General features: G+C 42.8%; 1 protein-coding gene and 1 non-coding gene across 4 annotated transcripts in view; both read left to right on the top strand.

Annotated features, from left to right (window-relative positions):
• PRPF39 (pre-mRNA processing factor 39) overlaps positions 1-15,359 on the top strand; it is a 30,355-nt gene extending 14,996 nt beyond the window's left edge. For all 3 annotated transcript variants that reach the window (XM_066608102.1, XM_066608103.1, XM_066608104.1), the window contains 8 exons: positions 522-629; positions 825-989; positions 1,286-1,412; positions 1,494-1,762; positions 2,881-3,065; positions 11,515-11,589; positions 12,104-12,230; positions 14,749-15,359. In XM_066608102.1, coding sequence (XP_066464199.1) covers positions 522-629; positions 825-989; positions 1,286-1,412; positions 1,494-1,762; positions 2,881-3,065; positions 11,515-11,589; positions 12,104-12,230; positions 14,749-14,808 — 1,116 coding nt within the window. In that variant the 3' untranslated portion in view covers positions 14,809-15,359. The remainder of the gene's footprint in view (positions 1-521; positions 630-824; positions 990-1,285; positions 1,413-1,493; positions 1,763-2,880; positions 3,066-11,514; positions 11,590-12,103; positions 12,231-14,748) is intronic.
• LOC136572129 (small nucleolar RNA SNORD127) lies at positions 2,727-2,811 on the top strand. Its single transcript, XR_010785784.1, has one exon. It is a non-coding gene; the product is annotated as a small nucleolar RNA SNORD127 (small nucleolar RNA).
• Positions 15,360-16,218: the final 859 nt, after the last annotated feature.

The following is a 16,218-nucleotide window of genomic DNA, read 5'->3' as shown; positions in this document are numbered from 1 at the left end:
CACAGGTGTTCTTGCTATAGGATATCCCAAAAAAATTACCTGTTAATGTGCATTGAGGACTGACGTTGGGGAAACACTGCTCTAATGTGTGCTATAAACGCCATGATGCATGAGCTCTGCATCACATGACCAGCTAGGGCCAGTACAATCTCTGCCTGCTGGGAGGACAGTGTTAATATCATTTTCACTTAGTCTCCTAAATAAATTAGATCACAAGTATTTAGTCATGGAGGCTGAACTATTATCTGCATTACAGAACTGACAGGAGCCTCTAATCACTATCAGAAGCTGTAATAGGAGTTTCTGTAAACCTCTCTCCCTCATGAAGAGCCTGTATAGTACATACTGGAAGTCCTGGTTGTTCAATATTCTATAGTCATTAGCTATGCAGATAAGTCTTGTAGAGCTATAGTGTTCTCAAAATGAGCAGTAGCAGTTTCTTCTGAGGAAATAAAAGAAATAACTTGCTTACATGGTCAATTGAAATGTGAGTATTTCATTTAAAAATTGTTGTTTTGCAGCGTACAACAGAAGTGGAGAACATGAGACATCGAATCATTGAAGTTCATCAAGAAATCTTCAGCCTCAATGAAAATGAAGTCCATAAAAGATGGACCTTTGAAGAAGGAGTAAGTTTCTTTCTTTCCCCCGTCCCCTTTTCCACCCTACCCACAATGGGTTCAGTGTAACTTTAAGGATCTCACTTGTCTAGTAGTAATCCAAACTGGCCAAACAGTGGATTTGAAGTGATGCTGTATGTGTAGATTGCTGCTTGTTGCAAAAGGTTATTATCTTTTGATGAATGTTTACCCTTTTCTTTAAAGATTAAAAGACCCTACTTTCATGTGAAACCTTTGGAAAAAGTGCAGATCAATAACTGGAAGGAGTATTTGGACTTAGAAATTGAGAGTGGTTCCCATGAGCGAGTGGTCATCCTCTTTGAGCGATGTGTCATAGCCTGTGCTTGCTATGAGGAATTCTGGATAAAGGTAAGACCCGTGACCTCTTATGTGGCACATCGTCTGACACATTGATCTCGTGTCTAACCCTGTATACTTGTGAATTCTGTTCATCTATAACTATATCTATTGCATTAGGGGATGGTCTGCTTGCAACCAGATTTGACTGCTGCATATGCCAACAGCGTTGCCTCCCTTCGCCCTTCCTTACAGAGTCTAGTCTAGTGGTTCAATAAAGGTGCTGAATGGGTTTAAAACAAGAATTTTATTGTTCACACTTTACATCGTTCTTAGACGTATTAACAGAGAATCTCTCTTGTGTTTAGTATGCAAAGTATATGGAGCATCACAGTGCTGAGGGAGTGAGACATGTCTACAACAGAGCCTGCAATATCCATCTCCTGAAGAAACCGTTAGCTCATCTATTATGGGCTGGATTTGAGGAACAACAAGGTAAGATATTGCAACTTTTTTCTGTTGTAAGAACGCAAATCCTTTCACAAAGCATTGTCCTAACAGTCCCTGTTGTTGCAGGCAATGTTGAGGATGCCAAACGTATATTAAAAACACTGGAAGAGTCAGTTGAAGGCCTAGCAATGGTTCGACTAAGAAGAGTGAATTTAGAACGGCGGCATGGGAATATTAAGGAGGCCGAGGAACTCTTGTCTGAAGCAATGAAAAATGCTAAAACCACGCAAGAGTTCTCGTTTTACGCAATTAAACTTGCTCGCTTCTATTTCAAAATTCAGAAAAACGTAGTAAAGGCAAAGAAGGTGTTAAGTGATGCCCTTCAGAAAGACAAAGTAAGTGCATCTTCAACCCTAGTTTAAGGTGTGATTTCAGGCTGCTGAAAGATCATTGAGCTGTGGCATGAATGTTTCTACCACCCTTCTCTTGCACAGATTGGTGCCCTGCAATGTGCAGAACCAATTCAATTGCCATTTCTGGTAGTATTCAGTGATGGGTGGCTGCTTTTAAACACTAAAAGTACCTATCCTTTCATAAGTTAAGGCCGCTTCCACACGGGCAACAGCGATATCGCTGCTAATGTGCACACTATTGTGTAGCAGCAGTGATGCTTTTTTTTTCTTGGGGAAAAATGTAGCATCATGTTGCTGCTACCCATGATTTTCTCGTCTGATAAAATCGTGCGGTTTTTGTAGCAAAAAAGTTAGTCGAACTTTCTAATGTTTAAAAAAAAAACACTTCACGCAAATCGCGAGTTCGTGCGATAAACAAGGAGACTCCATAGGGAATCGTGGGCTACCAAAAAATCGCGGCTGTATAGAGCTTGCAACGATTTTGTAATCTCGCTGTAGCAGGCTACAAAACATCGCTTGTGTGGAAGGCCCATAGGAAAGCACGGGCTCCACATACATGCGATTTGTAGCACTGTCTCATCGCTACAAAATCTTCTGTATGGAAGTGTCCGTAAATTACAAAATTCTGGTTGCCTGCCGCTCGTGCTAGAGAGAGCTTAAACATACAAATTGTACAGCTGCCATTGAATCCAATAATTCCACATACAGTAAGCACCCCCTAGGGGTAGCTGCTTCAATTTTATTTAACCTTTATGGCTGTACAATGTTTGGAGCTCTTAAAATTATATTTTAGATACGTTTTAATACACTTAATCTATTTTCAATTGCTTATTCAGGTAAGTCACAAAGTTTTCCTGAACCTATTACCTGTATGTTTCGTCATTGATGCCATCGCTCTTTCTGGACGGTGCTCTTTGTGTTGAGTGACTGTTTGCTTTAACTGTATTGGCAATCGTGATGACCTATGAGATGTCTGTAAGTAATTTATATTACAACATGTTGACAACTGTCCCTCTAAGCTGACCTTGCCGGGTAAGTCGCAGTGAATTTTTGTGCCCAGGAAGGATAAAAAAAACTAACTGGTATGTCTTTCTGGGCAGGAGAATACAAAGCTATACCTCAACCTAATTGATCTGGAATTTAGCGTTGATGTGAAACAGAATGAAAGCAGCATTTTGTTACTTTTTGATAAAGTGATAAGAAGCTCAATGCCTTTGACTACAAGAATTGCCTTCTCTCAGAGGAAAGTGGAGTTCTTGGAAGATTTTGGATCAGACATTAATAAGTAAGTTTTAATGCTAAATTTTGACATAAAGAAAAGTATTCAATGATTGGTCTTCACTAAACAATGACTTATTTATTTTTTAACCCCCTACCTGCTGAGGACATTTCATACATCCTTAGAGTGGCACTTCAGTAGCCAAGGATGTGTGAGAAGGGTCTTTCTAAATACACCTATATCTCAGAATGTATTCAACATAGCGGTTTTGATTTGTTTTTGTTTTAAAGCCAAGGATCCTGTCTTTAAAACACAAGCACATCTCTAAGTGGGATTCAAGGCTGAGATATAACAAGAGGAGGTGCCGAACTCCCACTAAGACCCCCTGCACACGAGCGGGATTTCCCGAGGAATTTCTGCCACTGGAAGCCTGCATAGGATTGTGTTAACAAATGCAATCCTATGTAGACGGCCGCGGTTTGGCCGCGCGAAATATTGCGCGGCAAGTAAACTGCGGCATGTTCTATTTTTGTGCGGGGCTCGCAGAGCCGGCACATTAAACAGCCAGAGCCGCGGGTGAGTACACGCTGGTCCCTGCAGGCGATCGGGTCGGGTCCGGCGGAGAGAATCCTCGCCGCCGGATCTGACCCTCCTGTCTGCAGGTGGCCTTAAGCTGGGTTATACCTTCACTGCAGTGGAGGGGAGCTGTGGGTAAAGTGTTGGCTACAAAGAGAAGAGAGATCATGTACAAGGGTACAATGAAGCCTATTTATTCCTCTCCCTCCATCCTTTTAGAAGGCGTACTTGCTCTGTTGCATATAGGACGGCTTGAGACAAGCATTTGTTCATCTAATCTGATCTTGATACTTAAGTTCTTCTGACTTTGTGGTTCAGACGTTTAGCTGTGTCCAGATTGCAATGCTAAATGAGTCGCACACGCCACATACACAAGCTACAATAACTTGTATATTTTACACAGCCTCCTCTGTCCATACACTATCTTTAGCATGTAATGTATGCAGATCACTTTTGGCAATACTAGTTACATGCTGCAGACCTAACAAAAATATAATTTTTTTTGTTTTAAATAAAATTTGCTTTTTTTCCAGACAGGTGTAATGTGTCCATATTATGAGCAGATAAAAAAAGACCATACCAGAACCTCTAACAGCTCATTAGAATCTCATAGGAGATTTCGATGTGTTGCTCATATAACTTGACACCCACTCAATACGTTAGAACAGTGATTTCCAACCACAGTGCCATGGCACACCTGGTGTGCCATGAGACTCTTGGGGGTGCCAAAAAATATCTCATCTGTGTCATTTGGGGAACACTGTAAAACCTTGGGTATAGCTCCTTCCACTAGGAGGTGCACACTAAGCAAATAGTTTGTTCCTCCTACCAGCTATGCCCCTCCTGCAGTCACCTGTTTTACAGGTCTTCTTTTTTTTTTTTTTTTGCATTTTTGAGAATGAGCTAACTTCCCTGATTGTCCTTAGTTGGGGTGGGCTAACAGTGCTGCATCACACACACATTGTTACTCTCTCCAAGACTACAAAGGGGAACAGAGTTGCAACGAACCACTCTGCTTCCCAACAACCATAGGGTTATCTGCTTCCCCATATCCAGCGATATTTCCACTAAGTGACAGTCACTGAGGCGCCCTCCTCCTTTGACTGTCTGGCCCAGTCAACTCCTCTAATTGAGGTCTCTGCTTGTCGGCCTATACAGGCTGCATTGAGAGGAGGGACTTCCTGTCAGTGTCCTGGAGGGGTGGTGAGACTTCCTTTTGGTATACTTGAGGAGGGCTAACTTCCTCTCCCTCGTTCTGCAACGCTGTAGGCTGTCAGCTGCATCCAGCTCCTTCTTCCTGACCCTAGGATCCTCCCTTCTCCTCAAGGCAGCTCTTCAAGAAGATTTTTGATGACTTAGTGATTGCAAGATCACATAAGGGGACTATTGCCTTGCTAAGCGGATTCTGGTCATTCCCTTCTATCGTTCCAGGAGAGATCCCACACAATTCCTGCTTTGGGATTATAATCTAGGTGGTTCTTGGTACCCTTCTGTCCTTCAGACACCGGAGCTACTTAGTTTGTTCTCCGCCGTAGGCCATTCAAAGACTGCAGCAGTGGCCTACTTGACGGTCTTGGGCACTAAGTACGGTACAGCTCTTCTGACTTTCTATATTCAATATCGCACAGCCGGAGAGTCTGGTTCAACACAGTTCTCCTGACCTACATCGAAGAGCAGGTAGCCGGAAGGCCAGCACTAACTCATGTCCAGAGCAATTGGTCCTGCTATTCTGGAAAAGGTCAAGATGGAATCTTTTTCAGCACTGGCTCAACCTTTTGATCATGGTTTGTCTTTTTTGCAAGTAGCAAACCGCAGAACTCACAGTACTCTCCTTTTTTTGCCTTTCTCTTCTGTTCTTCACCTCTTTTGAGGATCTAGTCTGTTTTTTCTTTCATCTACAGAAATTGGTCTGCCCATATCTGTTTTCAGCAGGATGTAGCTATAGGATGCATCACCCTAACACATTGGTACCACCCAACTAAATTTGCAGGTACTTTCCTGACCATGGCTACTTATCCTGCCTTCCTAGTGTTTTCCAGTCTTCATTATCTCAAAGTCCTACAGAAAGCATTAAGAGCTCTAGTGGACCTGTCATTTGCACCCACAGGAAATAAGCCTACCACTTCGTCTTGAGAACTCGTTCACATCAGTGTTAGGGGATTACTTGTTTTTTGTTTGTTCTTTTTCTCCATTCGGGGGGGCAGGAAAACTGCACTCTGTTGCTGGCTGATTCTGTCTTATGACTGCACCGAACAGTCCCGGCATTTTCCTGGAATTTACTAAATATCTTCCTATTTTCTAGCAAAAATCTGCAATGGAGGTTCCATATAACCCTGATGGAAATGAACCCTAAGTAGTTCACCCGTTTGTAATTTTATAATGGGTGGAATAATTAGCAGCGCCACTTAATGCATTCAGCAGCTGCTTCCAGCTCTTGTACTGGGGTAACGATTGTGAAGGCAAGTATAAAACTTGGATGACTCCACAGGCCACCTATTTTCGGCCCATAATCTTAGTTTATAGGGCTAAAAGTAGGTAACAGGTGCCCTTTAACACATTTTGTGGATTAACAGCTAAATGTTGCACGGCTTTTGTTTTATTTCTCTAGAGCACAACCGATCTAGATGATTGCGGTATATTTGAACATTGCACACCATGGTGTATTCTTACATTTTGTGTAAACCTCTGCTTGCATGTGAGTTTTAAGTGCAAATGTACGCTCATTTGTCAAATAATCAAGCACGAGAGTTTTCGAATCACACAACTGATGTGTAACCATTTATGGTATCCTCCCTTATATACAGTATCCTCTTTTAATGTTGTCAGAATGTAACTGATTGTAATGTTATAAGTAAGTGATTACAACATCAGAGCAAAAGGGTAATTATGAAAACTGACCCCTTGTAGGGAGGCTCTAGTACCCTGTTGTACTGCCTCTAGCATGGATACAGGATGTGATATGGATGGACATAAAGGCTCTAGTACCCTATTAAACCGCCTCTAGCATGGATACAAGATGTGATACAGATGGACATAGAGTCATACTGGTTCCGTATGGTATCCTGCGGCATATCGCTGCACACTTGCTGTAACTCAGCCTCTAGATTGTGCAAACTCGTAGGCTGTCAAAGTTTCGGTCCCAGATGGTCCCATACATGTTCTATCATTGATAAATCTGGCGACCGGACAGCCTGCGAAGTGTGGCAATGTGTGGAGGCATTCCTTTGACACCCTTGTGGAAAATGCCTCTTGGCAGCTGCCATGAGAAGGCCATGTCCTTAAGGGGCTAGAAGAAAAAATTTGCTTTTTACGAAAACTTGAATGAAGGCGCTTGCATATATAAAGTGTCCAATTGCTGCACAGCAACGTGCCAGGTATCTATTTTCAGGAAATATATGGTTATGGGAGTTCAGTGTTAAACTTTATTTTTGGAAATGTAAAGCATGAAGATTTTGTCCTAGTGCAAAATGGTCAAACAATTGGCAGCAAAAGGGTTAATTGCAAAACTGTATGTCGTATATAATGCTACAATTTTCTATATGGTATATGTAAATACTTTTAGTGGCTTTTTTTCCTTACCTTCCCATTTGCTTCCCTTTCTACCTACAGATTCTATAAATGTTTCTTGGGTCAATATTGTACTTATACAGGGCGAGCGCAATCTTGGCCCAAGAGACTCAGATATCATTCTTGCAAACCTGTAAAAGTGTGTTTTTGTAATCGCTTGATGTTTTAATGTTTTCCTTCCTACTTCTTAAGTACAAGTTGAGTTAGCTAAGTGCCTGCAGGAGGGGTATAGCTGGGAGAAGGGACTAACTTACTTTGCCTAGTGTCTGCTTCCTCGTGGCAAGAGCTATGCCCAAGTTCTGTTGTTGTGTTCCCCAATGAACATAAGTAATGGATTTTACGGTAACAAATATAGGAGTTGATCTTACACTTGAAGGCTGTCCTCTGGACCCCTGTAGGGACAGGAAGCAGAAAGTACAAGAGGTGACTCCCCTCCACCAGCTCACCAGTCTGTACAAAATAACTACAGTGACGCTGTTCTCACGCAAAGAATACTTATTTATTGCGTATAAGCATTATAGAATAACACGTTAACTCACGTGAACGCCAGAAAGAAACGGGGAGGGAAAGCTTGTATGCTGTCGGGAAGACTCAAAGGGAATTAACAGTAGGATAAATTCCCATATTACCCTAGTCATCCTAACAGCATACACCTAGAGGAATACCAATTTAAACACGGGCTTTAGGGCTGTTTCACACAAGCGCATATCGGCCGCTGTTTTCATGGTGGGGTGATATATGCTACCATCTGAGGCGTAAAAACTCAGCGCACAAATTTAACATTTGTGTGCCACATCAGATGGCATGGGCCCCGACGCATATACGCTGACACCACCATGCCGTTCCCCTTCCCTCCCCCTTGCTGGCTCTTCTCCCCTCCGGCTGTTTGCAATAGGAGGGGGCGGAGCTTAAGCTCCCTCAATGCCCCTTGTCCCCAGCCAGCAATGGGAGGAGGTGGGGTGTTGCTTAGCTCCGCCCTCTCCTGTCCCTCCCATTGCAATCAGCCAGAGGGGAGGAGAGAAGAGGGAGTTTAGCAGTCACACTGCTAAACTACCTCCCTTCTCCCGCTGCTGTCATTGGCTCTCATAGGAGCCCGTGCAGCGGCCGACGTATTTTGGCCCGAAAGGAAGTTCCAGGACTATCTTTTGAGCCTGGTGCTATATTTGCTGGCCCGGCGCTTTTACGTCGCGGAAATAAGACCATGTGATCTGATGCATTGGAATACAATGCATCAGATCATAGCGTATATCGGCTGACCGTGCAAACGGCGGGCTGATATACGCTCGTGTGAAAGAGCCTTTAGGGAGTGACCACAGCTTGTAAGACCTTACGGCCAGAAGCCATATCCCTATTGGCCTCTAAATGCAGCCGATAATTTCTAACGAATGTATGGGTACTGGACCAAATGGCTGCCCTGCAGATTTGGTCCGTTGTTGCCTGAGCTGCCTTCGCCCAGAAACGGGCAACCGCCCTAGTGGAATGAGCTTGTTGATAATTAGAAGCTTTCGCAGAGGGACGATTCCATTCTACCCGAAAGACCCTGGTCCAGAAACTTTACCCTCTCAGCATCCAGGCCACCAGCTTCAACCTCTGGGCATACCAGAGGCCCCTGCTGAAGAGGGTCTGTTTTCAAGGGTAAGTGGATGGGATCCCGGACTGAGGGAGGTAAGCAGTGGCCTCTTTGGCCAGAAGGGGACGATCGGAATCGCAGGGCCCAGGAATCTCTGGATTTTCCTTAAAATGAGAGGAATTGGAGGCATGGGAGGGAAGCATATATTAGGTCCCAAGCATGGGAGAGTGCGTCTATGCCTAGGTAATTTCTGTCCGCACTCCGGGAGAAGAAACAGACACTTTGAATGTTCTTGAGTGGCAAACAAGTCCAACTGAGGCACCCCACACTTCCTTGTGATCATGCTGAAAGCGTGGGGGTTCAAAGGTCCTTTCCCCTGAATCCATCTCTCTGCGGCTGAGTAAGTCTGCCGTCAAATTCTTGGACCCCCTTATGTGGAAGGCTAAAATGGAGAGTCCGTTCAGTCCAGTCTAGAAGTCTCGATGCCAGGTTTGGATCCTTGTTGGCGAATATGTGACACTGATGTAATATTGTCTGAAAAAATTTTGTTTTCCTTTCACATTTGTCTCAAACTTACGAACAGCCTTCCATACGGCAGAAAGTTCTCTAAAATTAGAGGATTCAGATGCCTCATAGTTACTCCAAACTCCTTGGACATAACTTTGTCCTATGTGGGCCCTCTAGCTGGTCAAATAGGCATCTGTAAATATGGTAACTGGCGAAACGAGGTTATCAACACAGTCACCATTTTAAGGATCTCCTCACACTTGGGGATATGGCAATCACCTGGTTTAAGGAGGACTGAGCCCTGTCCTAACTTTTGGGAATAAAGGACTGCAAGGCCTTGCAATTAAACTGGGCCCAAGGAATCACGCTAATGCAGGATGTCATGAGACCGATCACCCCCATGACCTATCTGATGGAAACCTGAGGAGACCGAAAAAGGGCTTCACAAACTTCTATCACATTCTGCTATCTTAATAAAGGCAGAGATGAACACTAGAGGTGTGATGCCAAAACAACCTCTAAAAAATTTTTAGGCATTCTGCTTCTAGACTAGACTTGGGAATCTTTTACAATCCAGCTGAGGGACCATAATAACCCCAAGGTGGAATCTAAGTGGGCTCTGAGTCCTGAGTCTGACTCTGTTATCTAAAAGAAAATCGTCTAAATGGGGAACGATAATAATGCTTAAAAGATCGTAAAAAAGCTACCTTTTTTAGGATTATCTTGGAAAAAAAATGCGACGAGCAGGCACATGAACTGAAAATGATGTATAGATCCACTGATAAGCAGACAAGGGGCAGACAATTGGCCATGTCCTCTCTGGAAAGCTTTTCGGGAGATTAAGGTATGGAGCTGGTCCAACAAAATCACCATGGACCTAGCGACTGATGTTGCTGCAATATTGGTCTTAATTGTAAGGGTGGAGACCTCCTACACTTTCTTTTTCATGGCCCCATTCACTTTAGCATTTAGTGGGTATCGTAGGTGAGACATGTCCTCGAATGGCAAAGTAATTATATTAGATAACCTGGCAATCACGAAGTTCACTTTAGGGGTGATTTACAAGAATTCCATATCTTCGGTAGAAAACTGAGGGCATTTAGTGGACTATTGCTCCCTACTAATCAGTCTTGCTGAGAACACTCCTGACGATGTAGATTGTAGTGAAAATAGCGAGCAGCTGACTGACAGCCTATACTGCTTGAATGCATAGACTTGAGGTGACTGCATGCAGTGTCCCCCAAACTCTGTATTATGGGGTGTTAATAATTGCTAGTGTAAATACACTTGGTCTTTGAACAAACTTTTTCTTTTTTCTGGAAAACCACTCAAGTGCTGCCCGCTCTGCTTTCCACTGCCTGTTGTCAGGTAATGCCTTTCTCTAGCAGCAGACACACTGAGATGCATTACAGGATATGGGGGCAGGGCATTGTTTGCCATCTCATAGAATTCTTGAGGAGGGTGCTGCTGGAGGGAGCCAGAGACCCATACTGACATGACTGCATGACTTCTAGTAAGTGTTTGATCTCCCCTCAATGCTGGATTCACATCTTCACTGCTCAGTACTGATGTATAATCTCCTTCAGAATGTTGTTCACAACAGTGTGCTACAGAGAAAGGATTCTCCTGCATTGCTTGTGGTGTATGGGAGTTGTCATAGCAGCTAGTGTTCGCCCACCAGCCCAGAGAAGACTGACAATTAGAGATGTATCCTAAATTTTTCGCCAGTGGGCTTCAAGTCATATAGTGGCTAGAAGTAGTATGATTCCTCATGTACACACATGACAGCATATTCTGACTGGTTATATGGAAGTATGGGTGTGCTTTGAATGGGAGTCTTGTCAGCTTGAACATGCTGTCTAAACTGCAGGCACCGTGTTTTAGAGCAGGAGGAGCTGAGCAGGATGATCTATAGTGTAATGGGGAAAGATTCAGTCTAACTTGCATTTTATTCATCTAAACCGTTGCTTATTCTAAGCTGAACAGTCCAATGGGCGTAGCTATTGGTGATTACCAGCTACCCCTGTATGTACAGTCATACACAGATAGCAGCCAATCACTGCTAGGACCGCCGATTGGACTGATCAGCTCAGTGTGCAGGGGTTTAAACCATACTAGTTATACTGAATATTTCCTCATAAAACTGTAAAACAATTGACTGAACTCCTCCTGCCCTGTAATGGACAGCCTGCTGGAGCTGACATTACCTTTAACAATCTATGGGTAACTTCATTGGTGTCTCTTGTGTAAAATATTACAAAATACATTTACTAATTGTGTTCCAACTGTTTTCAGGTTGTTGACCACCTATGATGAACACCAAAGGCTTTTAAGAGAGCAAGACATTTTGAAAAGAAAAGCTGAGAATGGGTAAACTTTATAACTTCTGTAGAGAAGTGTTTTTTTTTTTTAATTTGTTTTAAGTTTTGGATCAAAATCGAATTACAGATTTGTATTCAAGAAGTTGACTTGTCTAAATAGACGCAGTATGTAATGTATCACACATAGAATCGTGGTGCGAGGGTGACATGCCTTATTTTGGTGGTGTCCCTTTATTGCTTTGTCTGAGGTTTCCAAGTAGGCAATAACTGGCTCAACTTGGATGTGTTTTGATATACAGCTATAAGAAGTAGCCGACCTTCGGGATGTATGAAGGGAGATAGTCCTGCAGGACGTAAAAACACTGTAGTGCCGTCACTAAGGGCTTAAACAGCCATGTTAACTTCAATTGTGAGAGACCTGCTGCCAGTCACCATTCGGTAGCTTTTTATGAGGGCACAGAAATCACTGCCTTTGACTGTAGCTGTATATGCAGTTTGTGTTTTTAGGGAAATGCTTTTTTTTTTTTTTTTGTCATATACACTAACTCTTGCGTCTGTTGTAGGTTGGAACAGCCTGATGCTAAGAGAGCGCACACAGATGATAGTGCAGTAATGTCTGCTGCTCCAGTGGCTGCAACAACCACCACTGCCGCTGTGCAACCTGCATATAACTATGCAAACTGGTACCAGGTATGTTGTCTCGTTCCACAGTCTCATTGCTCTTACAGTAAAGAAGCACCTTCTATGTTGGTGTAAAAACCTTCCTCCTAGTCAGGATGCCACCTTGTTAGTCTTTTTTTTTGTAACTGAAACAATGGGAGAGATTGTTATATTGACCCCCTCATATATTTATACTGCATAGTTAAGTGATCTTCACAGTATGTATACTGTGTTGCAGTGGTGACAAATCGGGATTGCGGGTGCAGAGTAGTGACATCTAATGCTGCTTCAATGTCCCTCCCTGCCCCCCTTGTCCTGTTTGAGCTCCTCCATTATAATGGGTTGCACATATTTCTTGCCCTAGGGATCTAGTCTGTTATGCCTCAGAGACCCTATGTGGGGTCCGGATGAGTCCTCTTAAGTACTTTCAGCACAGGCAGTATTGAGGTGCTCACCTCTAGGTCTCCAGACATGAACACAGCCATCGTCTGTACCCAACCTAGAACTAAATTTGTAGCTGAAGACAACCCGGTTCCGCTCCGTAGCAGTCCAGTTTCACCACACCATTGCAAAAAAGAGGTCTGGTGAGTGTCAAAGGCAGTATATGTAACAGACTCTGTGAGACGAAACCTCCTTCACCCAAGCGCCTGGAAATTGATCCGACAGACATGGGCCTGTAGCCAATGTGCCGCCTGTCTCTGAAAGGCGGACAACGGAACAGTTGGAGCTGCTCCTTCTTGCTGGACTATCAGACGATCCTTTCTACTGGTGATCTGTAGAGGGCGTCCTGAACCTAGTCACCTTGTGTATGTGCTCTCATGCATCTACTGGTCCCAGCACTTCCTAACGGTCTGGTGGGAGCAGCCTAGGTGACACAATTTGTCGATATGAACATCCAGCTGCTTCTATTGCAATAACGCACCTCCTCTCAACCACTGTTAACTAAGCGAAATCTCTTCAGTTGGGTCTAGTGATCAAAAAGCCCTACATAAACAAAGAGGTCAGCACCCTTACATTTTGCAAATTGTCCATCTTTCTCCAGGTTCCTGAAAAGCAGATGATGTACCATATAGCATCAGAGCATATCCAGTTTGATCACCAACATACCTCCTTTTTTAACTGGATTTTCAAAGCTCCTGAAAGGCAAATATACACAACTATGCAGCTATATAGAAAAGGAGAAATTATTATGGCATAAAGCAGATTTGCCTTTCAGTAGGTTTAAAATGCGGAGACTCCTTGTAGAACTGTAATAAATACCACTACTGGCTGTGTAGAATCTTCTGCTCTGATGCTGTATATGTATATAGTTTGTGGAAAATAGTATTATGTTTTAAAGGGATATTCCCATCTCAGAAATTTTATTTCAGTGTGTTTTGAACTTGCAAAACCACAAACTCACCCATAAGTTGGTTGTTTCCAAAATGCTCCATTCTTCAGATCTTGCAGATATCGATTCCTCTGCCGTCTGGTTGTTTACTGCTTGTTGGCAGGAAAACAGACCAGCTTATCCATGAAAATAGCATGCACTGCTAAACTCCCAGCACTATATAAAAATGTGCAAGCATAGGTCACCTATTTTTCCAAAAGTCTGTTTCCCTGGCAACAAGTAGTAAATCAGGGTGCAGAGGAATCAATATCTGGAGAACGGAGCATTTTGGAAATCTGAGTGCTGTTTTTTTGTAATTTTTGAACATCCTGAATTATGATTGCTGAGATAGGAATACCCCTTAAAGCAATTGCTTTTGCCACAAGAATGTCTTCTACATAGCCACTGAGTCGGTAAGGTACAACTGGCTGGTGCCACTGTGTACTATAGCTAGAAATTTTACTGGTAACCAGGAGACTTCTGCCAACAACATCATTTGGTCATTGTAAGCTAAACCAAAGCCCCCTTCAGTTAAACTTTACAATGCACTAGCATAAGACGGGTGGGAGAGGAAAGACTGCTTCAGAAACATGGATATCCTGTAAGGTTTTCCTAATTTTATATTGTCCTCTTAGATTAGGTAATTAAAGCATACTTTTCTAACATCAACGTTTTTTTTTTCAACTTGCGCAACTTTTTTTTTACTTCCTGTTTTCAAGATCTCCGCTTGCTATAAAATAGAAACTTCACTTTGTGTAAGGCTGAATGCACATGGGCGGAAATTCTGCACTGAGATTTCATGCAGAATTTCGGCTGTTGCACTCTGCATAGGATTCCGTAAACAATGCAATCATATGGCAGACAGCTGCGATTTTTGATCGCGAAAAACTATTTCAGTTCGAGCCTCTGCAAGGCTCACGCTGCTGTCATCGCTGACACTGCACATGTGTGCCTGTGCGCCAGCCGGCACATCTGCAGTGAAGACGCTGGACAGGAAAGCCGCGGGTCACTGCAGGGGCACAGGGTCGCATCCCGCTGCGAGAATCTCAGTCAGAATTCAACTCTGCCGTCTGCATTCACCCTAAATGTCATTCACAGATGAACCACATATTATTTTTGCATATCCAGCATTTCTGCATTACAGGAGTCTAAAGACCTGTCTTTACTTTTTTCCTTTAGCATTACAACTACCAGAACGCCTGGAATTATGGACAGTACTATCACCCTCCTTCCACATGATGGCCTTGTCATTCTTCCCAGAAACCATTTCAAGGCAGGGGTTGAGATAACTTATAAAATGTTCTAATTTTGTCTTTCACTTTGGGGAAAATTTGTTTTGGCACCGGAGCTGTGCACTGCGTACGCGCAGACTTATCTAATTCTATGGCAGAAATTCACAAGAGAGGGAAGACTTTTTTTTTTTCTTAACATCTTATGTTCCAGATCCCGCTCATTGGAAGTGATGTAAATCCAGTATAATCAATTTTTTTTTTCTTTTTGTATCTTCTGCTCCTGACTTTTGTACAATTTAAGACGTATCCAGTCATTTGGAACACACTGCTTAAACCTGCTTTTTTTTGTGAAGAAGGGTGTCTAAAAAGGGACTTGTACCGGATAGTCTGTGGCTCTGTCAGATAAACCTCCAGCAGGTATTGGACATGTGGCTTGGTTGAAGTATAATTTTTTTTTTTTTTTTTGTCATCCAGATTTTTAAAAACACATGTTCGTATTCATCTCTATGTACTTTCTCTTATCACGTTTTTGTTGTTAATAAAGTATTGGCAAAATCATGACTTTACCCTTTTTTTCACCTGGTTTTCTAGAATATATTAACCCTTTCCAATCCACTGTCTGATGTCTGAAGACATTATGATTTAAGGCTGTACAGCTCTGATGTTGGAAGACGTTCGTTGGGGTTCTCTTACTGTATATTGCCGGCCTCTCTGCTGTTGGAGCCTATCCAACGTGTCATCTCATGCAGTACTGGCTTAAGTCAGCAGATGGTGCTGTTGTATAACGGCAGAAAAAGAGTAAGCCTCCTAGGAAAACCAGGATACAAATTGGATTGGAAAGGGTTAAATGAAATCGAGAATTAAAGTTTCTTCTTTCATGTATCTTTACACACATAGCTTTAAATTTTACAAGATGCTCAACACTTTGTATTGGCCTAAAAACTGATTAAATTGTTTTGTCCCACTTTTTTTTTTTTTTTTCACCTCTGATAAATAAAAATGGCTGTATATGCTAATTTTTTCACTGTTTATTCTTCCCCTAGTGCCTCCTTCTACTCCACTTATTTGCAATTGGTTCCAAAACTAACTGGAGTGCAATAAGTCTATTGTGATGTGTGGTGGTGGTCACCACTCGGAGTCCACCCACATGACAATTGACAGTTTTAGACACATTAAGAAAAGAGCAACATGTTAGAAGGGGGGAAAAATGCCTAGGAATTGGTAAGGAGCCAGTTGTAAAGGCATGCTGGTAGTTTTCCTTGTCTGCTAATGACAGGACTACTTTTAAACTTATTTAAAGCGGTTTAAAGTATTTTGTTATATTTTAAGATTTTTCTGGCTAGTTCAGTCTTGAAGGCCGCCTGCACATGGGCGGAAATCCCGAGGCGGGATTTCCGCCACTGAAAGCCTGCATAGG

Source organism: Eleutherodactylus coqui, chromosome 6 (assembly GCF_035609145.1).
Source record: "Eleutherodactylus coqui strain aEleCoq1 chromosome 6, aEleCoq1.hap1, whole genome shotgun sequence".
Classification (NCBI taxonomy): Eukaryota; Metazoa; Chordata; class Amphibia; order Anura; family Eleutherodactylidae; genus Eleutherodactylus; species Eleutherodactylus coqui.
The sequence above is the reverse complement of the archived record's forward strand: the minus strand, read 5'-3'. Positions and strand labels throughout refer to the sequence as shown.